We start from the raw sequence: 27,953 nt of genomic DNA, 5'->3' as shown, positions 1-27,953 counted from the left end.
ATACTTATCTTTAACTGAGACCATCTCACACTCTCCTCAGCACACCTGCCAGGGCCTAGTTTGAGTGATCAACACTGCAAGCAGGAGCAACAGAAGCACCAACATACAAAGCATAATTGCTGCAAATATTTATTTAGGTTTTAGACAAACTGATGCCCAGGTAGCACTTCTTTTTGCAGTGCCAACAGGAGGAGAACAGCTTGGGCATACAGGCTTCCTTTTCAAGCTGGCAGCACTGTGACCCTGTCCTTCACTGTGATACACAGCATCAAGTCCAAAGAAATCAATCCTGTATGTGGAACATTTCTCTTCATCAATGCCCTATACCATGGCACAGCTCACAACAGCAAAAGGAAGCTCCAGCACCTCTGTCAGAATGAGGGTACAAGCTTAGTTATGTGGTAAGACACACAAATGAAAGAAGAAACAAGAACCACCAAGGAAATCCCAGCAACCCTCCCTGCTTCCCAGTCTGGAATGCCACATTCAGAGCTGTTTTGTACTTTTCCCCTTCAGGCTATTTCCTGTATCTCACCATTGTTCCAGTTGTAGCCAATGCCACCTACCCAGTCTTGGGACCATCACAGCATCTGCCTCTTCAGTCTGATGCCTCTGACAGCTTCTCCATCTCACTCGCAAGGCTCTTTCCAGACAGATCAAAACCCTGTGTATTTAATACCCAATAGCTGCAAACACCTCCTATGGGACAGAGCTGTGAGGAGAATCCACACACCCTGACCCCAACCCCATACCAACCAAAGGCAGCAGCTCCTCTGAAGGCTGAGAACAAACCAGAGGGCAGCACTGCAGATTACTGCCACCTGCATTTCCCCATGGAACTGTCATGACTGGCACAAGCTTGAGCCCACAGCTGCCTACAGATGCTATCCCCCATTGCACTCACTCTGTTGCAGACATTTGCAGAGCAGATTTATTTGATCTTAAAACTTGTCTTGTAAATGCTGTCACATTGACACAACATTCAGTTTCAATTTGTCACTAGCAAGTGGAAATGGAATTGAAAGTATTTTGTTTCATCTTAGCTTTTAGAACAAGATACTTAACAACATAAACAGTCACTTTTACATGGCATGTCACATGCTCAGCTGTGCTACTTTAGCTACAGCTGCACAGTGTCAGTTTCCCCAGAAGTCCTGGGACTAAAGATTTATGGCAACACAGACAAAATGCAAGCAGGTTGCACTAAGGAGGCAAACATTTTGCTGCATGCATCCCTCCATCAGAAACCACCCCAACTTTAGCAGACACCAACAACATATTTTGTCTTTGTCTTAATTTGGAAGCTGTGTTACACAGAACTGGAACCCAGTTAAATGCATGCAAAGTTTGCTGGAGCAGCAAAAGAAACAGCAAGTGCTTGATCTAGTGGGAAACTGCAAAGAGAATGGACAGAAGCTTTGCATTCCAAGGGATTCCCTCAGGAATGAAAGGCATTTGATGATGTCCACTTCTACATCTGGAATTAAAAGCTGAGATTTCTCACAGAGAAATGCAAATCAATTAAGCAAACCAAGAAATGTTTGGAGAGGAAAAAGGGAAATATTTAGCAGGCAAACACTAAATTGTTGAGCAGCTCCGTGGGAGTCACATTCCATGGACCATAGCAAAACCATAATTACTCTCTTCTGTAGGTAAATACCAAGCTCATGTACATTTCTCTTTCTCCTCCCAAGTATTTCCTGGACACTTGCTGCCTCACATCCCTTCCCCAGAAGTGCAGTATCACAGTGACAGGACAGTGTGTAAAAACACCTGGAGGAGGAAGGGTTAGCAAAGTACAAAGTGTTTCTTCCAAAGTGCTTAAGTAGTAAACAATATTTCTCTGGGTTTGTACCTTTACACCACTGTACACCAGCTGGTTTTGCACTGGCAGTTGCAGTGCTCCCAGTTTATGTTATCTGCTCAGAAGCTGAACAGCACCACTCTAACTGCAGTGCCACTTCCCTTGTGCTGATGTCTGTCAGCAGAGAGAGCTGCACAGTTGTCCTTGTAGAGGTCCATTTTGCAGCAGCCAAAAAAAAGATGGCCAGCAGGTAAAGAAATGAGAGGCTTCAAATGTAGATCACATCTGAGTCATGTTGCTGAACCTGAAGGGAAACCAAATAACAGAAGTTAGTTTGATCCTGAACTCCTAATTAAAACTAAGTAGCCTCATTTGGTCCAGTTCCTTAGATCTGACTGCAGCCTTTTGCAAGGTGCTCTGCAATGGCTTTTTCTTCCTTCTTAAAACAAGAGTATTTGCCTCACCCCTGCCCCTTAGACTAGGTTAATCTTAAAAATTGCTTCTATGACTTTGATCCTAGAGGTCTCTTCCAACCAAAACAATTCTAGGACTCCATGTCAGGCATTGGAATATGCTGCCCAATGAGGCATGGAGGATATTAGAAAGAAAATCTTTACAGTGAGGGTGGTGAGACATTGGAACAGATTGCCCAGGAAGGTTGTGGATGCCTCCTTCCTGAAGGTGTTCAAGGCCAGGTTAGATGAGGCCTTGAGCAACCTGGGCTAGTGGAAGGTGTCCTTGCACATGGTGGAGGGGAGGATGTAACTAGGTGACCTTTAAGCTCCCTTCCAACCTAAACCATTCTATGACTCACTATCCCTGGAGATGTTCAAGAAACATATGGACATAGCACTTCAGGACATGGTTTAATAGCTATGGTGGTCTTGGGTTGGCAGTTGGACTTCATCTTAGATGTGTTTTCCAACTAAAATAATTCCATGATTCTGAGTGATCTGCTCTAGGTGATCCTGCTCTAGAAGGCAGTTTGGACTAGATGATCTTTTGAGGTCTCCTCCAACCTCTAACATTCTGTTACTTGCCTAGAAAGAGCTGGTTCATCACTTGCTGCTACACTCAGTTTTGTTTCTCCTTATTTCAAGCACAAAGTCTTTAAGATTCAGGTCTTGAATGTTACATCTAGGAGCTTCTAACTGATCCCAGTGACCTCAGTTTGTCTACATAAGCCAGCAGTAGAGTTTCCTTTATTCCCAGCTCCTTGCACAAGAGCACTGCCTAGAGAGCCGATTTCTTTCCCCTATTCAGGACTGCATGCTCTCATAGTTCTTCCTGAGTGCACAGGAGGTTCTCCAGCCTAGGAAATTTAAAATCAGGCATGAGAACCAGCCTGTTCACTCCTCAGGACTCTTCATCAGGGAACACAGTGGAAGAGAAGCAAACTGTTGGAAGCCTAGGCACTTCTTTATTAAGATAACTGGCAGTCAGCTTAATAATATACTATTAAGATGAAAAAGGCATTTTTAGTCTTAAAACCAGAAGGCAGACAACCATGTTTTAAGCTCTCTATACCTCTATTCTCATTTCTAAGCCTGGTTGATGTAAATAAAATTTAACACAGACCCTCCTCCTGCTTTATTTTCCAAGCTTTCCAGGTTTGCCCTCCAGCTCAGACCAGAAGTGACAACAAACAGGTAGCCTCAAGTTATAAACAGACAAGGCACCAGTGCAGGGTGTCCAAAGCCATGCAACAGCCATGCAGTGACTCAGCTGAGAGGCTGTGACAGAGCTGGATAAAACAGGTCCCCTCGAGCCAGGCATTGCCTGAACTCTAAACTCTTACAAATCTGCTTACCTTTATAATCTGTTTTCTGGCTCCTGTGCCCACACTGTTGGCAAGCAAAGGGTTTGCTTGAAGAGATGACTTATCCACTGGCACTGGGTGTTGAATTCTGTTGGTACAAGGCCAGCTGCTTTTAGTACTTAGTGAGGAAGCAGGAAAAGGTCTTTGAAGATTTATATCCAATGACTCTCCAGTTTCAAAGGTTTTCATCCACGATGGAGTCTTTGAAAGAGAAGATCATGTGGAAATTTAATGCCCTCTCTGTATCAATACTCATTAAGACAAGAAGAACATCAGATACATAGTCAGAAAACAAAGGCCATCTTCCTTCCTATTTCTCCCTAAAACCACTCTCTAGGAGCCATTTTGGCTACAAGAACTTGGAGAGAGGAAGCCATCCCTACTCTTGCAGTGGTTCAGAAAGAGGTTGGAGTGTTTAGAAAAATAAACTGAACCTTACAGCAAAAATTTTTGTTTAGATCCTTATTGGCTGAAAAAAAGTAACCCTTACACCAAGATCCTTATGACTCCCAGCAGCCACAAATCACATGAATGAAAGTGTGGTGCAAATGATGAGGAACCATATTTAAATGGATCAGGTTACAACAGTTTCACAGACTCATAAAATGCTCTGGGTTGGAAAAGACCTCCAAAGGTCATCCAGTTCAACTCCCTCTGCAGTCAGCAGAGACATCCTCCCCTAGATCAGGTTGCTCAGAGCCCTGTCAAGCTTCACCTTGCGTATCTCCAGGGATGAGGCCTCAACTGCCCCCCTGGGCAACCTGCTCTAGTGTTCCACTACCCAAAAGCTTAAACCCTCACTGTTATTTCATAGTCTGTAAAATAAGAGTTTTTTTTCCACTCATGGATCTGGTGTTTCACCCAGGAAAAAAATTCTTAGACAGGGAGAATTAATGTGAAAAACACCAAAACCAAACCAAATGTGTGTTCACATTTTTCATATTTTACTATCAAGGGTAGTGAAGGCTTGGATTGAAATACAGCAACCACCTCTGGCAGCCCCACACTGTTCTCTTTTATGGTTCCTTGTGGAAAGTGGCAGGGATTTAGTGCACATACATTCCCTAAGGAGCGATCCAAAGATCCCAGCACTTCATTCCAGCGAGAGTAAAGCCCAGACTGTTTTTCTTCTAGCTTCAAAGCATGAATTTCAGACTTCAGTTCTTTCAGTCGATCTTCAAATTTTCTGCTCTTTTCCAAGTAGTCTAACCTGTAGGGGCCACACACAGGAGACAGAAACCTTATTGGCATCACACAGCTCAGCAACAGGTCTGTGTGGAAGGAGGAGAAAGAAAGTTCTTCCTTTCATTTGGGGTTTTTGGTAGATAAAATGAAGCCTGACCCTTGTCAGCCTGACTCCCCTGACTCAGTGAAAAAGGGATTCATTTCCATCCTTCAGCATTCACAGTCTAACTTTTCACCATGCGTCTCTTCCCAGGCCAGAAGAAAAGCATCTCGCTATCAGCTCAAAGCAATACCAGATTTGGCCACTGGAGGGAGCCTCCTGTCCTCTAACAGGCTCTTTGCCCATCACCACGCTCTGCAACACCAACGCTCCTCCTCAGCCCAAGCTGGGAGCCACCAGAACGCTCTTCCTCTGCGCGAATAAGCAGCCTTACACATGCATAACCAGCTTAATAAAAGGCCTCCAGCGTTATATACAAGCAGGAGGCCACCCTGAGCTGTGGAGGATGAACTGTGATGCCCACAGATGACTTTTTTCCTTTCTGCACTTTCCACCATTAACATTCTCATTTATTGACACCAGCAGTACACTGATACCTCTCTCTCTCGATCTCAAAGGATAGTCTCTTGAGGTCGATGTCTTTCAAATCCAGCTTTACGGATCCTTTGTCAAAGTTGGCATCTCTGCTGTCAGTTGGTGAGTACTGCGGGTACTTGACCATGTGCTGAAAGAGGCAACACAAGTGTCAAGCAAGATCTGATTGATTTCAGGTTTATCTCCCCAGCTTCTGCAAGAGTGCCATGCTGAGCCAATTTGTAAGTTACCGATGAACTCTGAGACACACACAGATGCTGCTGTAGCCCCTCCCCTCAAGGGGCTCCAGATGAACTGCTGAACTCACAGATCCAAGGGCAGAGAAGTCTCCGGGCTGCAACTTTCCTCTGTTGCAGCAGAGAATGGAAATTCATTCTCAGCAAGTCTAGAGCAAAAGGGGAAGCTGGGGCACACAGCCTTAGCACTGCCTTCTTGCTGGAGACAGCTTCACCGGCTTTGCCTGAAGACACTCACGGACAACTCCTATGCCAGGACAACATAGGGAGCTCACTATGCCACCTCCACAAACCACTGCCTGAGATGGTATAAAGTCATGAATGCAGGCAAAACAATCTCTGCCCTGCAAGTCCCAACACCCATCCTGCTTTTAACTTTTGTCTTGCCTCTCTTATCCTCCTGAGTCCCTGCTCTGACCAAATACAACTTCCATCCTTCTTTACAGTGAGGGTGGTGAAACACTGGAACAGGTTGCCCAGGGAGGTTGTGGCTGCTCCCTCCCTGGAGGTGTTCAAAGCTAGGTTAGATGCGGCCTTAAACGACCTGTTCTAGTGGAAGGTGTCCCTGTCTGTGGGGCGGGGGGGATGCTGGAACTTCCAACCTAAACCATTCTATTGTATGATCCTCACTAGACTGTTGCAGTGCCATTTGATCTATAGGTGTTTGACTCCCAGCTGGGTGCACAAGCCATTAGCCAGTTTGATATGGGCTATAAAAATACCATCACCATCAGACTAACTGAAGATGAAGTAGTGCCCAGCAGAGCAGAAACTTACAGGATAATTAAGCCTGGTTATGTCTAAGAGTTTCTGCTTGGCTTTCCTCTCAGCCTCTCTGGCTTCATGCAGATCTTGTTTCAGATGCTCAGCTTCCTTAGCTCTGTAAAACAAATATCCCAAGGTGAGTGGAGGATGACTTCAACTATAAAGCAACTCATGGATTTCAGAGCTGTGCACATCAGTAGCTTTCAGACAGCAAGAACATGTACTGTGAGGGCTTCCTTTACTCAAAGACACTTGTGGTAGGATGCTCACATGGAGATCTAAGTGGACACAGCACAACACATGCTTTCAAAGACAGCTCTGCACAAACTGCCTGAGTGAACATGTTTTTCCTAACTCATAATTTCCATGAGCTCAATTATGACCTGCTGATACAGATTCTCCAGGCTGTCAGAGATCCTCCCTGAGGTGGGGAGAAGTGCAATGTATCTGTTCTTTATTTTGGCAAGCTTTCTGGCAGTACCTTAAAACAAGCAGAAGGCCTTTAACAGCAAGATTAAACACCCTCTGTCAACACTGGTCTACTCAGGCACCTTCAAGCAGCTCAGTGTTAGGGAACATGCAAATGCTTAGAGTGGTTTATAAAGTTGACAGGGATTTACTTGGAAAAGATCTGAAAGGGATACAAGAGACCAGCACCTGCTAGTCAGGAATGAAAATAGCCTCACAGCTGAGAGACTGGCAAGTTTAGGTAGCTGGGCAGGCAGTGATCTTTTGATGATGTTAAATAGAGAGTGCTGCTGCATTCTGGATCTTTCTACCAAATCTCTCTCAAGCCTTGCACCTGATCCACTGTAAACTTCTTGACCTGCATCCCAACCACTGGTACTAGGTGGAATAAATAATGCAAGAAGGCTTAGTCACTCTGAAGTGTTGCTCTGGGAACAATCCCTCCCTCCCAGGCTTAGCTCTGATAAAAGCAGCACTCTCTGAACCCAGGCATCCCAGTAGAGACCACAGAACTCCAGCTCAAGCCAATCTAACCTCCGGTCTGATTCCTTCACCAGCTTCACTGCTATCAGCTCTGCCTCCCGCATCTTTTGCTCCATCAGGCGTTTCTCCTCCTTGGTTTTCAGAGCTGTGATCTCCAGCCTCTGCCGCTCTTGCTCAGCTTCTGCAGCATTCTGGGCCAGCAATTTTGCCTCCTCTTCTGCAATCTGAGCTTTCTCAGCCAGCAGCTCTGCTGCTTCCTGAGATCGGATCTAAGGAGGAACAGTTTTAATTCGTTACCCTGCCTAGCAGCTGCAAACTCCCCTCTACAGGCAGCTGGGAAGAGGACATAATCTCTCCACAGCAAAGGGATGAAAGCATTACTCTTTAAAATAGTGTAGTGAACTGAATTGTAGGGTCTGGTGCTCCTCCTCTGCTCCAGAATTGCCTGACACACCTCCTTGCTTAGTAGAGGTGGGAGGCAGGAGGGAAATTTGCTTACAGTTGGACAAAGATCTCAATGAAAAAAATGAAGTTGCCCTCTTCAGTTGCTAATGCACCATGCCCCTTTCCTCCCAATTTCAGCTCCAAGTTGCTTCCTTTCTTCCCTCTCTGCCTGAAGAAAGCACTTTGACCCAAACACAGGCAGCAAATGGCTCTCAGCAAACAGACTGTGGCAGATTAGAGTTCTCCCAGGCACTTCCCATGCCCTCTCCACCAGCAGTCAGAGACTCTCTGGCCTTGTCTGAGCCATAATTCCTAGTGTCTTACAGGAGCCACAAGGGGAAAAAAATGAAGTGCTTTCAAACCAAGAAACCTGTCAGGCACAAGGATACTCAGACTAATGTGCTACTCACCAGGGCCTCATTGGCCTGCCTGGCTTCATCTTCCAGCTGGAAGAGTCGCCTTTCCAGCTCCTCCTTGGCTCGCTCTGCTTCTTCTCGGAGCTGCTTCTCCCTGGCCAGCCTTTGATTCTCCATCTGGAAACAGAAGGAGCACAACCACGTTTGTGTGTTTGCATCAGAAGCTTATCTGGGCCTGAGACAGCCTAGCAAATTAAGCTAATGAACACAGACTGCTCTCTAGCTAGTGGAGCAATATTCATCAGCGCAGTGCTGGTGCTGCCTGCTCTTTGCAGCACTGAACTCCTCTAACAGGTGACAATGATTATTTCAGCCTGCTGGACAAGGACTTGGATCAAGTTATGTACTCCAAATCTACAGATCACAAACATCACTTGCATCCTCGGATGCTGCAAACACTAAAGCTGCTCCCAGATTCAATCCTGCTGCACTTTCCCACCTCCCACACAGATACTGATGTGCTGCATGGACAGTGAGGGCACCAGCTGGAATAATCATCTGTGTTTTCAACAACAGAAGAGCAGGAGCACCTACCTTTTTCCTAGCTTTTTCCTCCTTGGCTTGTGCTTTCATTTGCTGGATCTCTACCGAGTCCACTTTTCTTCTCCTCATAAACAGGTCGTGGTTTCCAATGCACAGCTGCAAAATCTGGACAGAAAAGGCAAAGAAAATGTGATTTGGATCTGTCTGTGCCCCAGACAGAAGGACAAAGAGCACCACATCAGCCTCACAAGACAGAAGCTGACAACTCTGACTTCAGCATAAGTTCTAGCAGTTGCTTCTCTTCAAGAAAATCAGCACCCAGGGCAGGCTCATACTCAGGTACACATCAGATTAGAATAAGTTCCCAGCAGGATGAGGGGTCCCTTCTGCCCTTAAGCCCCCTCTGGTTCTGTTTTCCTGAAGGGACCTAGGCAGGGACTATTCAAGATGCAGCTGTGGGAATGGGCACCTGTGATGGTTCCTCCAGAAGCTCACCAAGAAGTGACCCAGCCGCCGTGGTTGTGTTAGGAAGCACTCAATGAGGACAATTAGCTGGTTATTAGATTCTTCCCTTGTTGCTTCTCCAAGAAGAGGCAGCAGCTGATGAACTCACAGCAGGCAGCCAGATAGATGCTGCTGTGGCTTTACACCTTTCCATATGCTGTATCCTTGCAGTATCTGGATTTCCCTTTGTGATTTAGGCCTTCTTTCACATATCACTTCCCACCCAGCATGTCCCCTTCCCAGAGAGGGCAAACATATACAGCACCACTTCCCAGACAGAACAGCCCTCAGGATAACACAAACTCAGTGCTCCCTGGCTTCTCTGTAGGTTTTCCAAGCAGTACTTCTCCTGCAGATCATTCAGTATTACCAAGGTCAGTTTTAAAGGAGGAGGAAAGCAGGACACTTACCAGCTTGTTCACTTTGAGTTGAGACGAAAAGAACTTGAAGACTTCTGCTTTCTTGTCAAGAGGTTTAATAGTTAACTAGAGGCAGAAGAACAACAGAAAGGAGACAGTAAGAAGGAGGAAAACCGAAGTTGAAACTATTAACGCTAATGCAAATTTTAGCCCTTCACCACTTCTCTCCAGGGAAGCAGTGATTTATGCCACAAATGTGGTGAGAGTGCTGCTCAAAAGAATCAGAACCAAGGCTGCTGTGACAGGTTCTTCATCTGCTCCCATAGCAGGCTACGTTAGAAGAGAAAGCCTCCCACAGACAGACACATCACAGGGCCAGTTTGGATGGTGGTTTTCCATAATAATACCAGCTGTGCATTGCCAGCCATAGCAGGAACACTGGAACAAGCACTGGTTATCAGGAAAACAGAATCCATTAGGAATCCCCAGAAGAAGGCTTATTCTTCAAGTCAGGGAGATGTCAAACAACCTCTCTGAAAATCAAGCATTGCAGGTGAAAACAAAAATATATCAGAGGCCTGGAGAACAACTTCTGACCATCAGGAAACAGTCCTGCAGCTGCTGCTTTTTCACCATGTCAGTCCTGCCTTCCAAGCTGTTTGCAGAGGACCTGAAAGGTTTTCATGCTGCCAGGTAAGTGCACAGTTTTACTTCATGTATTGTGCTTGATTTGGCTGCATAAAATCTGGCTCCTTTCAAGATCCTCTTTGCTGTGACTCACAGGCTCCCTAGCACTCTACTCCTATAATTCATTTGCAATGCAATGTATAATTTCAGGCCATCTGAGTCACCAAGATCATAATGTCCTATAGCTCCTCTCACCTCCCAGGTAATTAACTGGTTGAATGTGTTGCTTTGTGAGGAGTAGAGCTGTGAATGTGTCAGGAAATTTAGTGAGGGCTGCTCAATTTCCCAACACCAGGGAGTTAAAGCACTTTATCCAGAGCAGAGGGAGAGCTTAATATCATGCAAGCACTAAAAACCTTTTGGAGGCAGGCTGCCCTGCCTGATTGAATGTCTGCACTTCTAACTCTGGAAAGCAAATCTCATCCTTAAGGTTATTCAAAAGGCCCACAGAAAATGGAACAGGCTGTGCTTCAGCTGACAAATTCCAGGCATTCCAGTACCAATGCATTTTTTTCCTACTTTTATTGTCAATTACAGCCTTCCCTGTAGCCACATGACTTGAGGAGGCTAAAATCTCTCCACCTCTAATAGGTAAAAGATGGGCTCTGAAGCCACAGTGAAATTGCAGTGGTAGGGCTGGGCTGCAGACTGAGAAACTGGCAGAAGTCAGGCAGAAAAATCAATGTACATCTTGCTCACATCTCCTTTTGCCACTGTGCTTCAAACCTCATCTGCGAGGACAGTTCCCATGTGTGAAAAGGGCACTAACATCAGAGATCATCTCATTCCTGCTGAGATCCTTGAAGAAGCCAATTCTTCTCAAGAGCTGTGTTTTTCAGAGATCAACACACTTGTTTTGTGAAGGACAAGCAGCAGGGAAGGGACCAAAACAGAGGGGTCCATGAGTTTGGAGAGCTCAGAGCAGGCTCTGGCTCCTCAGGGAACCAAGGTTATGCAGCACAACAGAAAGGCAGGTCTGTTAGTTTTATTTTTGTAACAAAGCTCCCTAGGATTTCCCCCTTCTTCCCCAAATTATTTAAACAGAGACAGCTTTCAGCCTGCTCCAAGAATCCCAGCCCACACCCATGCCTGTATAAAAAGAATAATATATCAAAGCCATCATACCTCTTTCTCACTATAGGAAATGTTTCTGATAGCACTCCACTCAAAGGACTTATTTGGAGAGAACCTGTTATTAATGCTGTAGATGTGGATACCTTTGGCATCAACTCCAAGCAGGAGGTCTGTATGGTTTTTATTTTGCTAAAAAACAAGAGATCTCAGTAAATGCCATTTATGGTGACATTAAACAATCACATACCACAGCAAGATTTGCTCTGATACACGGATGTTTATCTGTATTTGAAAAGAAAATTATGTCTCTACATCATGAGTGTTGTCACTGCTGGTTAATAAACCCAGCCCTCTAGGTTGACTGAAGCAGCTCAAACTTTCAGTCTATTTCTCCTTATGACACAGCTAGAGCTGATCAGGGTCTGGAGTCCTCACCACAGGAAGAACATGAACCTGATCCAGAGGAGGACCATGAAAATGACCTCTGCTATGAGGACAAGCTGAGGGAGCTAGGGTTATCCAGCCTGGAGAAGAGAAGGGAGACCTAATAGAGGCTGTCCAGGTACCTGAAGGGGGCTACAGGAAGGCTGGAAAGAAGACTGTTTACAAAGGCCTGCAGTGACAGGATGAGGACAATGGCTTCAAACTACAAGAGCAGATTTAGAGTGAATGTTAGGAACAAGTTCTTTACCATGAGGGTAGTGGAACAATGCAACAAGTTGCCCAGGGAAGTAGTTGAGGCATCATCCCTGAAGATAGTCAAGGTGAGGCTTGACAGGACTCAAGGCAACCTGGTCTAGTTGAGGATGTCCCTGTTGACTGCAGGAGTCTTGGACTGGATGACCTTTGGAGGTCCCTTCCAATCCAGACCAGTCTGTGACACTTTGTCAGATTGTAAAACATTAATTTTAACTGTTTTACTCATTGACTCCTTCAGCAGGCAAGGAAATCAAGTCAGGACAAGCAGTACACAGCCTGCCACCAGGACAGAAAAGCAGAAGTCAGGAGTCTCAGTTCCAAACTCCCTGGAGGATTTCAAAAGGACAGCACCATCACCTACAGCAACTAAAAGCTGCTGAAATAAAGCACTTACAGCAATTGGGAAATAATTGACACCATACATCTCCAAGTCTTGGGCAATTTTCAGGTAGTTCATCTCAGCTTCATCTCTACAGAATAAAGCCATGATTAGACTTGGTGATTCTTTTCTAACTCTTCTGTCCCAGCTGACTTGGTCTGGTCCTTTCTACCTTCTTTTATTTTGCTATCTTGCTCTCAACAATAGAAAAAGGATACTGCAAACATCATCTCTGCAGGATAAAGACAGTTAAGCTCTACCTATTCTGAATCAAGTATAGTGCAACCTTTATTAAAATACAAGTCCATTCTCATCCCTGGGTTAGTTTTGCCACACCACCACTATTGTATCTTGGAGATCTATCCTACCATTGTTCTCCATGAAGTTTCCTTCATAAAACAATACAATTCACTGGGAAATGAATCCTGAAGAAATTCTAAACAGAGCTTTGAGGAGAGCCCAAAGGGTGACAATCTCTCCACCCACCATTCTTTTCTCTTCAAGGTAAGGCATCAATTAAGTCTTGAGGAAAATATTAAGTAAAGATAGTGCTAAGAATCATCTACAACAGCCCAAAAGAAATTGAACCAAAACATTTAAAAGGCTGCCTCTGGGTGCCATCAGCTCCTTCTTTAATTGAATTTCCAGGCATGCTGATTATTTTGAAGCAGCTGAATGTCCACAGGGATCAGCACCAAAACTCAGTCCTGGAACTATGCTGTTGTGTCTGTGTGTCTGTAGTGACTCTGGGAAGCTAACAGCCTTAAATGAAGAGGTTAAACTCTCAGGACTAACTGCAAATTCAACACAGCTCAAGCCTTCTGCAGGAACTGCTTTTTGCCGGCACACATGGACTCCTGGTTTAGAGATGTTAGGTCATGAGGCTCTGTAAGTCAGCTTCTCTGTTCACTTCAGAGCAAGTCCAGCTTACAAGCACGTGGAGCCCTACACAAGACATTTTTTCCCCCAAGACAAGTGGGTGCTCTTATCCTTAGCTATAAGTTAGCTTATTAGCATCTCAGCTTGGAACTCAGTATTTACCTGCTCACTCTACGACCCCCAAAGTTCACTGGAACCAATAAATAAGCAGTTACTGAATTGCATGGGATTTCCACAGAATGAAATTACTTCAATACCTGGCAATGCCCCTGTGCTCAGCATACCAAGCAGTAATCTTTTCTTCCCACATCTCTGCTGTCAGCTGATACTGCCTGAGGACCTACAGAGAAAGGAAGGAGTTCGGTTTCCTTTGAAGATCCATCTGATGCCTCTCCCAAGCAATGTGAATGCAGCAGTGCAGTTCACAGCTCAGTCATTTTGCCAAGTTCAGAACTGACAAAAACCAAACCAGTTTTTAATGCTCTTGTTAAGCCCCACAGCAGTATTTGTGTTGTGAAGAGTAAACTCCAAAATGTGGGTTTATACAGAATAAAGACTTACCCTTTTGGGTAGAAGTTCATCATGTGCTAGAAAGCCTGGCTCATGAAAACTTGGGTCGTAGTCACCATACTGTCCCGAGGAAAGAAAAGAAACTTCAGTTTGGGGGATGCAGAAGAATTTGTTGCTTGTGGAGTTTGAAGTGATTGCTTGAGACAGATTTTGGGTTGGCTCTCCCATATACAGGGTAACACAGAATAATCTGAACTGCCCATGGAAGTACCTTCCAGCCTTTGTGCTACAGACACCGCTCCAACACAGCCATGAAGGTGGCTTGGAGTCTTCAGTCCCTGCCTGAAGCTCTCCATAACTGCACAGAGGAAGAAATCTCCCATGACTTCATACTCTCCTCTGTCATGAGCCTATGTTTGGGAGTAGGAAGCTCCCCTACTTTATAGCCCACTACACTCCTGTGCTGCGTAGAGGCTGGACTGCTACAGAGGGTCAGGCCTGCTAAGAATTTGTGTTCACCTTCTGCCTCTGCAGCAGTTCAGCTCTCAGTGGCACAAAGTGAATAATATTCTGAGACATCCTAGAAAACATGAAGCCCTTCAATTGTGAGCTCTGCTATCAGCACTTACTGGGTGCATGGATGCTTTTTAAAACAACAGGAAATAATTGCAGCTGAGAGTTAAAAATACACTGACAGAAATCTCCCATATTGCAAAAACCCCAAAATACATAGCACCAAAATCCTTGTAGTGACATCTAAGTTTTCTTTTTCTAGTCTACTTCTTTAACAGTGGGGTTTAACACCATTGTGTTTAACATTCCATTAGGTGTTTGTGTTGGTTGTAAAAAGAAAAAGGACAAAAAAAAGAAAGAAAGATCATTTCTGTGCACAAACCTTGGCCTGAACAGCATAAGAAGCCAGCAAAACTGTTGCTTCTGGAGAACAATAGATTTCCTCATCCAGTATTTGTTTCTTAACCTAAAGCAAGAGGAAAAAAAAAGGAACAAGTTAAATTCTGACTTTGAGCTTCTTTATGTCAGGCTTGAAATGAAACTAGACAAGCCCAGACTGTAACTTGGCATCAAACATCACCATTGTGAGTTAGCAACAGCAACAATAAAATGGCATTCAGAAACACAGGAAGCCTCCACTTAGCATTACATTAAATGGGAAAAAAAATCCCCAACCCTCAGGTTTGAGAGTTTAAAGTGCCTTAGTTCTAAGTTTACTGAAACATCCCTCTGCTATCTCCACACAACATAAGGAGTCAAGAGAAATGTTGCCAGCAGGGCAAGAAAAGTGATCCCACCCCTTTACTGTGTTCTTGTGAGGCCTCACCTCAAATAATGCATCCAGTTCTGGTGTCCCCATCATAAGGAGGACAACAGAGCTGTTGGACTGGGTCCAGAGGAGGGCCACAAAGATGATCCAAGAGAGATCCTACAGAAGGGCTGCAGAGGGACTTTTCATAAGGGTGTCTAGCAATAGAACACAGGGGAATGGTTTGAAGCTGAAGGAGAGCAGAGTTAAACTGGATTGCAGGGAAAAGTTCTTCAGTATGAGGGTAGCAAGACTCTGGAATAGGTTTCCCAGGAATGCCTCCTCCTTGAGAGTGTTTCAAGGCCAGGTTGGACAACACCTCAAGCAGATGAGTCTGAGACGTGTCCCTGCCCATGACAGGGAGGTTGGAGTAGATAACCTCCAAGGTCCCTTCCAACCTAGGCCATTCTATGACTCTATGAGTCCTGAATGCATTATAACCCATGACGGCTTGCATTTCACTCCTCTTACCAGTTCTTTTCCTTCTTGCTTAGGCACAAAGCTTCACAACATACAAATCAACATTTAGGTTGAAAAGGACCTCTGGAGGTCATCTAGCCAACACAGGTCCAACTAGACCAGCTTGCTCATGGCTGTCCAGTTGACTAATCTCACCAAGGACAGACAGTGAAAACCATAACTGCAGGTTCTCAAGCTTTCCAGGGGGAGAGAATAAAGGAGAAAGGGGAAGCTGACTAAACAGAGAACTACAATTACAGTGGTCTAAGAACATGACATGAATATTATGCACAAGGTACAGCCTTAAAAATTTCCAGAAACTACTTGAGATAGCACTGAGCTATCTTTACAAACACACCTTGGCACTGTAGGGACCATGAACTGAAATGAACCACCAAGAAAAAGTTTTTCCTTTTAAGTTTGAGGAGCTCAATATATGAGCCTGAGTTATATCACAGGGAAAATTCTTTCTTAGATGTCAAAAGGGAAAGAATGAGAAGAACTTTTTCTTCCAATGTGGAAAGCTGCAGGTTTGATACTCCATGGTGCAAATCGGTTTCAGAATTGACAACAACTTAAGATAACACCCCCCCCCCCCCATAAACATCTGGGGGTTTGCTCTGGTCAGTTCTTACAAAGACATTTTGTCATCTTTCTCTATGAAGGAGTAAATTATCTGATGTTTAATCAGACAGCATTTGGCTTTAGTCACTTCCATTCATTGGGACACTTTGCACAGAGCTGTTCCACCACATTAATCTGCAAAGGGCCGAAGAGTCAGCAGAGCTGAAATCCGTAGGCATCCAGATGTCCATACATGTTTTACCTATTAGCATCCAGGTGTGATCTTAGGGTTTTATAGTCAGGAAGCTTTACAAGTTCAAATTTGTTTCAGTCTTGTTTTTCTACTTTGGAATGAGAAGAATTTGCTAATTGCCTATCTGCTAGTCAAGACAGGTTCAAGGAGAAGAGAAAAAAAGGTAGAGAAAGGAAAAAGAAATCAGGATTAAGAGACTAAGAGAAGAGTTCTACCTCTGTCATTCCTTTACCAAATTAGCTTAAGAAAGAAAGTGCCATGTGGTTGAGGGTTCTAGATGAGGTTCTAGCTCGCATGTCAGCCCTCAGAACAGCAGCACTCGCCCATTGCTTCACTAACACATCCTTCCCAGGGAACAAGTGGGTTTAGTGTGTGCTTACAGATGCAGAGTGCACTTATTTCACATACCCAACCTATCTGCACAGACACATACTGCTGAAAGCTACCAGAATAAAGCAACACACCAGAGGCTGTAGCTTGCAGAGGATTCCATAGCAACTCTCAGAATCATTTTGGTTGGAAAAGACTTTTAAGAGTGAGTCCAAGCATTATCTTACACAGCTGGAAGTTGCACACATTGGAAGAAAGAACTAAGCAACAAGTGACCATCCCAAACTCAATGCTTGTATACCTACTGCTGCAGCTACAGCCTGGCTTTTCTGGTTGATGCAATCTCTATTTTGATAATGAGGCAGTGTGCTCCAAGAACCTGCTCCATCTATTTTTTAATGGAGCTAAAAGAGTCCTAACAGCTTCTAGCACAAAAGAATACCATTAAGCAAGCTGCCTCTGCAGAGCTGCTAGCATCAACGCATGCATGGGGTTAATTTTATTACTTTTACTGGTTTCCATCTCATGGAAATTTGTGAGAAGCATCATGGTGGTTCATAAGCACAGTGCCGCTCCTCAGGAGCTGCCCTTATGGCAGAGCTGAATTTGGTTCTGTTATCTGTAAGGAAGATTTACTCTTCCTAAGCAGCAGGCACCAGGTCGCTTGGGTAGGGAAGACAACTCAGAGCAGCTAATCTGACTGGCACAAGTAAGAGAGTGCAAGTCTGGACATTTCAGAACACCAACAGCATTCCAAGAGAAAGCTCTTCTCATCCAGCGGCTATCAGACAACGTGATGAAGCCTCCAGACTGTCTTTAGAAGGCTCACACCTTGTGGTGAATCTTCTGTTTGAAGATAGCTGTGTATGGTGCTCCTTTTGAAACTTGCCAGATGAGCAAGCCTGCATTTCAGACTGGCTATCAAGTTCTGTCATACTTTCTTCCCTACAATCCACAATAAAGATTTATGGAGGACAAGTTAGGGAGTTTCTGTTTTCTAGTGATTGTGCCTTCTACAGTCATGATGCACAACAAGATCTCCCGGTAACCACCTGGGCTATTTTTAGGAACACACAAGTTGTAGTTTCAGGGATAGGCTGCAGTCACAGGTCTTGTTTCATCTACAGCTGGTGTGTGAAAAAGCTTATTGTCCCCAACTGCTCATCACCATTCCTTCCCTCTTCTCCACCTTCACAACAGCCACCATAACTGCTTGCATAGTCACTCCCTCTCAGAGCATGCACCTAATAACAGCTCTCTTCTAAATCCTGCTCTGTCTCAAAGAACTGGATTAGGGAATGGTTACACAAGAGATTACACCAACAGCTCTAAGACAGTGATGACTAGGAGTTCTGGAGGCTCTTCTCATCCAGCTTAGCTGCAGACAGAGCAGACCAGGTGCCATAGTCCTCGAAGTAACTTCTGAAGCTGACAAATGTGATGGCTTCACTTTGTACTTCTCAGCAGCAACCAACCAGGACAAAGCCTCACAGTTCTTTGAGCAGTGCCAGCCTTGCATGGATTGGTTTTTTAAAAACCCATGTGCTGTAGAAGTAAAACAAGTCTGGAATATCCAGATGTGGAATTATCAGCCACACTGCTGAGTGTCAAAGTCATTTTACATGCGACTGCAGGTCTTAGCAACTGAATTCCCATTCCTAGCACAAACAGCATGAGAAGCTATCAGGGGAATAAAACCCTGCAGAAGATGAACAACATTCAGCTTACCAGAACACAAACCCACAGCAGGCAGGAGAGGTGTTTGCATTTCATAAAAATGAGATCTTTACAGAGACAGTGATAGAGCTGAAGCCAGCAGAATCAGAGACTAACAGCTGCCAGTAAGATCAAAGACAATACAAAAGGACTGGGGTAAACACAGAAGGAATTCATGGTTAAAAACTGTTCCTGACCTGAAGGAAGAATAAATGCTGGGTAATTTCCTGCAGTAGTTCCTCTTCTACCTTCTCTGGGTAGAATTTAGCCAAAAAATGAAAGCTAATAGGATCTTCTTTGGGGATTTCTTGATCTAAAACCTGTTTACAGATAAAACAAAAAATCAGCAGCAAAAAGAGTATAAAAGTATCTCAAAACAACAATATTCCAGAGGAAAACCAGAAAGCAAACAATAAACCACTTGAAGTAGCCTTTTCATAGCTTAGTGGAGAGAACACCACTGAGCTTTCATCTAATAGCAATCAGTGCACATACTGGTGACTGGAGGTAATACTTTAGGCCAAAGGTGTCAGAAGCAATGAGACCAAACAAGACAAAGAACTTCAGCATTAAAAAATGACATAATCTAAAATGAGAGTGGCCTTGTAACACATTCCTTCAGCTCCTGTGCTAAAGAAAAAGGAAATCTTTCTGTAAGCAGAAAGCTGCCACACTTAGTTTTTGTTTCCTTTACCTTTTTGTCCATCTTTAACCAGGTGCACATTCCTTTTATTGTGTACTGCAAGCCAAAGAACCAAGTCTCCCTTAAACCAAGTGCTCGGCACACCAGGTCAAACAAGTCCTTTCCCTTCCACTTCATCTGAAAAGAGAGAGAAAATGAAGAAAACCAGGTTTGCCTTGAATGAATTTGCTACATTTTAGTCAAGCAAACAAGGCTACCTTGCCTTTCTCCTCTGAACTCTTATTTTGCCGTTAGCTTTTCAATTAAACACACCTATTGCTGTCTACCAGCAACTGAAGCAGCTGAGGTAGCTGGGGCTGGTTTGGAGAGGAGGCTCAGTGGGGACCTTATCACTGTCTACAACTACCTGAAAGCAGGTTGTGGCCAGGTGGGGTTTGGTCTCTTCTCTCAGGTGACCAGTGACAGAATGAGAGGACACAGCCTCAAGCTGCACCAGGGGATGTTCAGGCTGGATGTTATGGATAAGTTCTTCACTTGATTGGCATTGGAATGGGCTGCCCACAGAGGTGGGAGTCACCGTCCCTGAAAGTGTTTTAGAAGAGACTGGATGTGGCACTGGGTGCCAGGATTTAGTTGATTAGATAATGTTGGGTGATAGGTTGGACTTGATCATCTTGAAAGTGTTTTCCAACTTGATTGATTCTGTGATTACAAAGCTCTACCTCCTCTTCCTCTCCTCCAGAGCAAGTCACAGTGCAGCTCTGATCACTTCACTGCAGCACCAAGCACTCTATGAGCAGAGAGAATGAGGACTGTACTATTGATTTTCTGGGACATGGCAAGGGTTTATTTTTATTTGCAAAAAACTCCTTCAATACTTTACATAAATTAGAGAGACTGAGAGAAGGCCATGGGAAATCAAAGGAGTGCCAGGGCCCAGGTAGAAATGCCAAATGAGGAAAGCAAATCCATCTTCCACATCGCTCAGCTATTTCAGTGGCAGCAAGCCCAGGCTTTCTGCTACTCTGATGTAAATGAACAGGAGTCTGTCTTCTACACTAATAACCTAGCTCCATAAGAACTCTATTTTGATTAAAGGGCCCAGAATTCACACACAGGACAGCCTTTTTTTTCCCCCCACTTAAGAGGCTGCACATCTCTTTTTCCTATTTGGCAAAAAAAAAAATTGTCTAATTGCATGAGCCACTAAAATCTCAATGGCTAAAAAAAACATTAACTTTTAGGAAGTATTTGGATGGCAAGCAGGAAATCATGCCAGCAGCAGAATAATATTTGGGAAGAAAGGAGAGAGAGCAGAAGAAACACCTTAAACTGGATTTTTAAACAAGGTTTCTGATCTTCAAATCCAATTTTCCAAACCCTTCCTTTTCACAAGTCTGCCTGCAAGTATTCCAGATCAGCCACCGAGGTTGGGGTGGTTTAGCCTGGAAGAGAGGAGGCTCAGGAGGTTGGGGTTGTTTAGCCTGGAAAAGAGAAGGCTCAGGGGTGACCTCATTGCTGTCTACAACTACCTGAAGGAAGGCTGTAGCCAGGTGAGGGTTGGTCTCTTCTCCCAGGCAACCAGCAACAGAACAAGGGGACATATTCTCAAGTTGTGCTGGGGGAGGTGTAGGCTGGATGTTAGGAGGAAGTTCTTCCCAGAGAGAGTGATTGGCATTGGAATGGGCTGCCCAGGGAGGTGGTGGAGTTGCCATTCCTGGAGTGTTCAAAAAAAGACTGGATGAGGCACTAAGTGCCATGGTCTAGTTGATTGGATAGGGCTGGGATTCTAAGTGCTCTGCTTGTGACTGATTTATTCTGTCTCTGAGAGACCTAGAAAAAGAAATACTAAATATTCCACTAGACAGCCAGGTCCCATTAGAATTCCAGTCTCATTGGACCTCAGCTTTGTAACTCCTCTTCTCAAAATAACCGAATGTCTTTATCTGCTTTTGCTGGATGATCAGGAATTACTCAGGCACAGTTCTCTCTCCTTAATAGTGCAGCTCAATTAATTTGGCAATTGATCATTTGCTGCATTTGTTTGTTTTCCATGTTTTTCTGCAATCATGATTTCTCTATTCAATTTACTGGACAGCCTTAACTATTGGAAAAAAACAGCCAGCTTTTACATTTGAGCAGCTTTCTCTTCTGCCATAGATACAAAACAGATGCTGGAGTTAAAAAAACCCAGCACCCCTACACTGGGTTTTTTACAAATGGCAAATTTGAAGAGAAGGTTCCAGATCAACTGAGCACAAAAGTATCATTTCATGAATTATTTTATAAGCAACATCTTAGGCCAGCTCTAATCAGAGTTCTTTATTCAAACTGGCAGTGTCTTAAAAGAACAGGATTTTGTGGACAAGTAGGAACACTCAGAAACAAGGCCTGCATCATGTGCTGGGATGCCCATGAAGAAAGCAGGCTTACTGCTCACTTGCAGCTGTGTCACAGTCAGATGGATTCTGTGGAAACAGCATTAAACCCTGAATTAAGTCAGAGTTCACAGAAGAATGCATCTGAAGCTAAGTAACCCACCCTTTGTAAAACTGACAGATCAGTTCTAAAACCATCTACAAAATTATAATCTTAACTCCTCCAATTTCTGCCCTGCTAATACCAAGTTCAGTCTCTACCTTTCTAGCATTCTGCTGAGGACTCACCTCACAGCTGAACTCCATTTCAGCATCCACTGTTATAATTTTGACTTTAAAAGTCTTTGGCTGTTTCTTCTTTAGGCCTCGGATGGACATGTTTTTGAGGTTATGAGGATAGCCACACCTGAAATCAAACATGCATTACATTTAGGTCTGGAAATACATGAGCATTTTCTTGGCTAGATTGCAAAGCAGGATGAATCCAGACTTGCAAAATAAAGTCACCCTGAAATAGTTTTTTTTTTAATCCAAGACAGTAATAAAGGATGTTGAAGCAAAGAAAAATAAAAAGTACTTTTACCTTTAAATTTAGTTTTCTCCTTATAAAAAATTACTCTAAAATGTCACTTCTGCCTCTCCTCAAACCTTGACAAACACAGGTTCTTGCAGTACTACAAAGAACATTGTTCAGACCTATTGCAATACCCAGAGCCTGTCTCTCACTACAGCTGAGAGCATCAAGTGAACCTCCAAGCCCAGCCCTCATGCCCCACACCATCACCCACATGCATGCAATGCCACACACAGCCTCTTGCAAGAGAACTCTGCCGTGGATGAATGTTTGCAGGTCCTTTCAAGTAGTAACCTGGCTTTTGAATAATGCCAACAGAAACTCATCCTTTACAGAGCCAAGCAAAATTCCCTTTCCCAAAGGTCTCTGCAGTATGTGTCAGCTTCAAATGCAGCAGTGGAAACTCCATTTGTAAAGTGCACAGTAGAGTGCTGCATCACACAGCAAACCTTGTGATAGCAGATCCACCTCAATCCTTTTCCATCAGTTATAGCTCTTTGAGCAACTAATCTACTGAGCTGCTTCACAACTTAAGACCTTAACTCCCTGAAGTGTCACAAATGCAAGAATACATGCATTGAAAAGAGGGTGAACTGACCATGTTTTCATGGGCATCAACTCACAATAATGAAAGTTAGTTAGAACAGGAGGTTCCCCATTAGTCTTTGTGAAATGAACTTCATTTTGCAGAAGCTTCCACCCCAGATCTCATGCTCTAAATGCCATTGACTGCAAGCCATCATGAAAATGCTTGGAATGAGTTGTTTCCACAGCCACAAGAGGTTTGCTGGGGTTAGATGACAGTGTGAACCTGTGTCATGTAGTTATGCTTATTTCTGAGTACAGCAGCCTGTAAAGTTTTGTCTTTTCACTTTATAAAGACTAACCTTTCAGACTCTGAACTACATAGGCCAAGAAGAGACTGAGGCATTCTTGGTTTCCAACAACATAAGACCATTACAGTGTGGCAGACTTCCAATCTCTCTTTACAGGATTCCAAAATAAAGTTCTGGTTTAAAGTGAAAAGTTCCAATTGTCTGCACTTTACAGGATTTTATAACATATCTTGACCCCTTTCTTTGCTTCTGCTGAGCTCTAAATTGGCTTGCAAATATACTGATTATTTCCCACTTTGGATGTGTCCCTCATCCAAAAATTTCAAGTAGCTAAGAGGAAGTAAAATATAAATGGAAGTTTTAATTTTCAAATTGCAGGGAAGCTGAGGCAGAGAACAGATGAGATAGTTACCAAATCATGTGGACATCAGAAGCAGAGTCAAGAACAAGTACTTGAGACAACTTAGAGTGGAGAAGAAAAGCTCAGGAGGAAATTTAGCTTTCTGACACCACTGAGAGCAGTTGAGAAGTCCTCTTCCTCCAGCTGGCTCTGGTAAAGCTTCTGTGAAGTCTTGTTCGGTTTGGAGCAACACTTCAGGAAAGAGCACAGGAGAGGATCCAAAGGAGAGATTCAATTGCTAGAAAATAACCTGTGGTAAAAGGAAAGTATTGGTTAGTAGAGAGACAGGACAAGTGTGGTGAGGCATTATGATGTCTGCTCCTCATGACCACAATGGTTAGGGACTTAATTACACTGCAGACAGGTTGTACAGGGGAAAAAAAAAAAAAAAATCACCAGTAGTAAGAATATTGTGGTGTTGGAAAAGCACAGGATGGGATTTCTGTCTTTCTGAACTTCTATCCAAAACGTGTATCTGCTTAAAGGATCTTAGAGTATCTGCTCCCTCCACTCTTGTGGCCCTCAAAGCACTCATCTCAAGCTGGTCCTTCTGCTGGCGTCCACCACTAGTCCTAGGAGAGAGCAATTCACACCACCAAGATTCAGTGCAAGCTCCAGGGACTGGCATACCCAGACCCTAAATCCCAGCACCCCCCCAGGGTAGTTGTCCTCAGGAAATGCTGTTTTATTTCCTTAAAGGGGTAAAAAAACAGATCCTGCCAAGGAAGTGTTTCTTTTGTAATTTAGGCAACATCTCAATGGACCTGAGTAGAGCTCAGGTCTATCCTTTCTTAGCACACCAAAGTATTTTCAGTAAAGGAGAAAGGAATACTTAAACCCCCAAAAATGACCACAGTAACAGTGACATGTGAAGGCAACCAGAAGAGCAGTAATTATTCCAGTACTTTTTCTGATCTCCAATCTGCAAGCTGCAACACATCTAACAGCAAAATTCTGTTTTAACCTGTTACATTCCAAAGGTATTTCCTGTCTAGCTGCCTTCAAACCCAGAGGTCTGCTGTAAATAATTGCACCATTGGACACAGAAGTGAAGGAAGGAGAACTACAGACTGCTACACAACACTGGAGACAACCCCTTTTCTCTTAGTTTCCAATGGTTGAAGACAAAGGAGAGGGGGGAAAAAAAAGCTTCATAATTCATTTTTAATATGTAACTTGAAACAGCCAATTGAATTAAACAGGAACTTGGAGCTAGGGCCAGGACAGAACATTCTCAAAGAGTTTCATATGGAAAACGCTGAACAGATAAAATTGAACTGCAGAGGAATGCACTAATTTTCCTCAAAATATGACAAAAACACCAGAGCCCTTCACTTTGACTTTGAAGTGCTTTCCTTTTTCTTGTATAACCTGCTTGAAATGACAATATAATTTGTTCAACATTTCCAGTAGCATTTTTTTAAAATCCCCATTCCAGAATTTTTATTCCATGGAAAAGTACATTCTGATTCAGTGAAGAAAAAAAAAAAAAAAAGACATTTTTGAATATCAAATTTTCCCCAGAAATGTAAACTGCATTTTAATCAACAGCACTGGCAAAGAAATAGAAAAGGTTTTCGCACTGAACAGCTTAAATGAATGTCAGATACTGGTGATAGGAGCAAAAGCACTTAACAGACAAGTTTTTGGATAAGTTACTTTTTCAAGTAAGAGAAATCTCACCAAATAAGACAATCTGGAGTTGCAATCTTTTGTTTGCACGCAAAAGCAATCTCAACCCTCTAGATCCCTGCAAACAACAACATCTAACTGTGAACCACATGCAGTGTTTCCAGATAACAGCTTCTGTCACAAAGCCCCAGTGATTTATTGCTGCAGTTGCCACAAGGGTCTAAGCTCAAGACTCAGAAGCAGCAAAATGTGGTAGTTCAGAGCATGTCATAACCCTACCAAGTAACACATTAATCCAAAACAGGGTGGGGTGATAAAAGATTCCTGTCCAGCCAGAATCAGGGAACAGCTAGTTCAGAAGCTGTGAACGTTCACAGCTTCTCCTGTGCCTTAAGAAAGCCAACAGAAAGATGATAAAAGCTTTGCTTGATGAGGGGAACAGAAATGCAGTGATGAGGAATAGAAACTGCAGAAACTAAGCAGCCCTGACTCTACCTTTCAGCCTGTTCGTGCCCAAGATACACCTTTCTGGCGGGATTATAATCTTCCTCCTCCCTAGTGCCTGAGCAAAAGGTGGGGGTGCAAGGGAAACCGGGAACAGCAGGCAGCAGCAAGAAGAACTGGCAAGGTGACTCTTGCAGGGACTGATGCCTATCTGTACCACAGCACTAGATGGGCAGTCACTCGTGTTACACCACCGCACAGCACGCCACAGGAAAGGGAGGCAGCCCACACAGCAGGTATCACTTTCTTACAGCACTGTCTTTCTCTTTGTGCTGTTCAGTGAATTAAATCAGCATTCCCTCCCAAAAGCTCAATCAATCCACCAGAATTCAGTACAGTAGAGACAGACACAGAGCAATACCTCAATGAGCAAGCTGTAATTGGTCTTCCCAGGAGTGAGAGCACAATTGACTTTTAGTTGAGCACTTCCCAAGGTGGCTGGAAGGCTCGCAGGGCGCTCCACAGGATTTAAAGGCGTCCCTTCACATGGCACTTGCTCTCAGTGATAACTGGGTGAGCTATCACCACCTAATCACACTTTGGCCAACCACACTCAAGTGAGAACCCGTCTGTTTTCACACACACACTCAAAAAGCCTGCAGCACTTTGAGACTTCCTTAGTCTCGGCTGCAGACAGGATTTAACGGCTATTGTGAGTGCCCTCTGTTATGTCCAAAAGCAGCCTGTCCTTAAGGATCAGCACACGCACAGGGGCAGCAACTGTACCATCTACTAGCAAAGCCCTTAACAGAAGCTGTAAATACGAAGTCCTGAAGTGCAGCATGGCTTAAAGAAATGAGGTTTGGGAAGTACTTTAAGAGTCACCAACAGAAGATGCTTGAAGCATCAACTGCAGAAGTACAGGATACCTCAGTTTGCAAGTCTCCTGTCAGCGCTGAAATACTCACTGCAACTCTTTATCACAAGTTCCCCTGACTCACGTTTCTCCCCGTTCCTGCATTTCCATTTCAGCTTAGAAACTAACACAAGTCATTTGAGAGCAGACAATACAGGAAAACGCTGTGGGCTTTTTACAGCTGTTGACTCTCAGCTCTACCGCTGCTCCCTGCCCAAGAAACAATTTAAGCAAATAATTCACTGATGTAAAATGGGTCAGCAAAAGAAAGATTTTTTTCCCCCCCCTTACCTCTCAACTTTAAAAAGAAGCTATCTCAAGTCACCGTCTGGAATCAGGACTTACCTCACAGATCGCTTTCCAAATTAAAACACACAGAGGGACTTGGGTTTTTTAACTCCCAAATCCCGTCTTTTCCAGCAGCCATCAATATGCAGCCTTCAGGAGCTCTGCCACCGCAAATAAAACCCAAGAACAACTTTTTCTACTTGATCCCCTTCCCTTTGTTTCCTACGAACTGCAGCATGTTAGCGCCCTCTGAAAAATCAAAGAGTTGCTTTCCCAGGTGATATGAAAGGCTCTTAACCATTCCCTGCCCGGGCCAGCAAGACTCCTCCCAGCTTCTCCCCGCTGTAATTCAACCAACGAGGCGCTGAAGTTAAGAGAAGCCTGCGAATCTTGGTTTGCTATCTGCAAGCCCTGATCATGAACTTCCCAGTAATTCCTTCAGTAGCATCTCATCAAATTCATTTCAGCAGTGTCTTACAGCCACACAATCAGTCTGTTGTCACCAAACCCAGCTACCCTAAAAAGGAAGCTGCACGGTGGTGTCCTGTTAAACAAATGGACTCGATGATCTCCAAGGTCTTTTCCAACCTGATTAATTCTGTGAAACGCAGCTCCCTACCTGCCCCTTTCCCGTGGCAAGGGCCAATGGGACAATAATGCCTGAACACAAGCCTGCAAAGCAGCCAGAAACCAAAAGACTTGTCAGCAGAAATAGATAAATAAACACAACTAAATGGAAAAAGGGATGGCCTCAGCCCGAAGCTGCAGGCACACAGACCACACGCTCTGCGAGCTGCACATTACCTCAAAGCCAACAGTAAAATGAAAAGCTTTTTTGGCCATCATTCAGTTTCTACGTTGTTTTTTGTTTGGTTTTTTTTCCCCTCAGCCTCTAACTTTAGATACAAATCTACAGAAATGGACTTTCTAGCAGGGTACGGATAAGTAAAGGCAAGAGGTCAGCTCTCACTTCGTGTATTACTTATTTCAGCTTCACAGGAATACTTTCAAGACGTGGCTCATTTAAATACCTAACAGCACACAGCAGAGCACAAAGCTACTCCCCCTTGCCAACAGACCTCATTGGCGTGCAGCCACAGAACCACTGCCAGGCAACTTCACTCCCTGAAATGCGGAGCGACCCTCAGCTCTCACACCTCTGCCTCCTCGCCTCCTTCTAGAGCCTCTACATGGAGGCCTGCTCCAGGTCACATCTAGCCTCACAACACATAGCATCCAACTCCGTTTATACCAAAACCCAGGCTAGCTTCACTGTGCGAGCCCACAGAAGCCAGGGGTAGTACAGATCTCCCCGTAGACAGGGAACAGGCCCCACAGCCAAGACCCACTCCCCACCGGCTGGAGGTGCAGACAAAACCCGCTGTCCCTTTTAGCCTAGGAAAGGTAGAA

The 27,953-nt window shown here is 44.1% G+C and overlaps 1 protein-coding gene across 7 annotated transcripts; it reads right to left on the bottom strand.

Annotated features, from left to right (window-relative positions):
- Nucleotides 1-113: 113 nt before the first annotated feature.
- On the bottom strand, nt 114-27,953 carry LOC135187381 (merlin-like). 7 transcript variants are annotated; one of them, XM_064166033.1, is made up of 21 exons: nt 27,348-27,953; nt 27,163-27,215; nt 26,601-26,704; nt 23,276-23,513; nt 21,742-21,859; nt 19,127-19,252; nt 18,630-18,752; nt 14,685-14,768; nt 13,841-13,909; nt 13,537-13,619; nt 12,416-12,491; nt 11,374-11,511; nt 9,613-9,687; nt 8,750-8,863; nt 8,210-8,332; nt 7,407-7,624; nt 6,417-6,519; nt 5,406-5,533; nt 4,683-4,833; nt 3,615-3,824; nt 114-2,108 (listed from the first exon to the last, which is right to left on the bottom strand). In XM_064166033.1, the coding sequence occupies exons 4-21, from the start codon at nt 23,281-23,283 to the stop codon at nt 2,073-2,075; spliced, it is 1,983 nt and encodes a 660-aa protein (XP_064022103.1). In that variant the 5' UTR covers nt 23,284-23,513; nt 26,601-26,704; nt 27,163-27,215; nt 27,348-27,953; the 3' UTR covers nt 114-2,072. The 7 variants fall into 7 exon arrangements, with proteins under 7 accessions (XP_064022103.1, XP_064022102.1, XP_064022104.1 ...); XM_064166032.1 differs by having other exon boundaries at nt 27,163-27,953; XM_064166034.1 differs by lacking the exon at nt 27,163-27,215 and having other exon boundaries at nt 27,900-27,947.

The sequence above is a fragment of the Pogoniulus pusillus genome, chromosome 27, assembly GCF_015220805.1.
Source record: "Pogoniulus pusillus isolate bPogPus1 chromosome 27, bPogPus1.pri, whole genome shotgun sequence".
NCBI classification, from domain to species: domain Eukaryota; kingdom Metazoa; phylum Chordata; class Aves; order Piciformes; family Lybiidae; genus Pogoniulus; species Pogoniulus pusillus.
The sequence above is the reverse complement of the archived record's forward strand: the minus strand, read 5'-3'. Positions and strand labels throughout refer to the sequence as shown.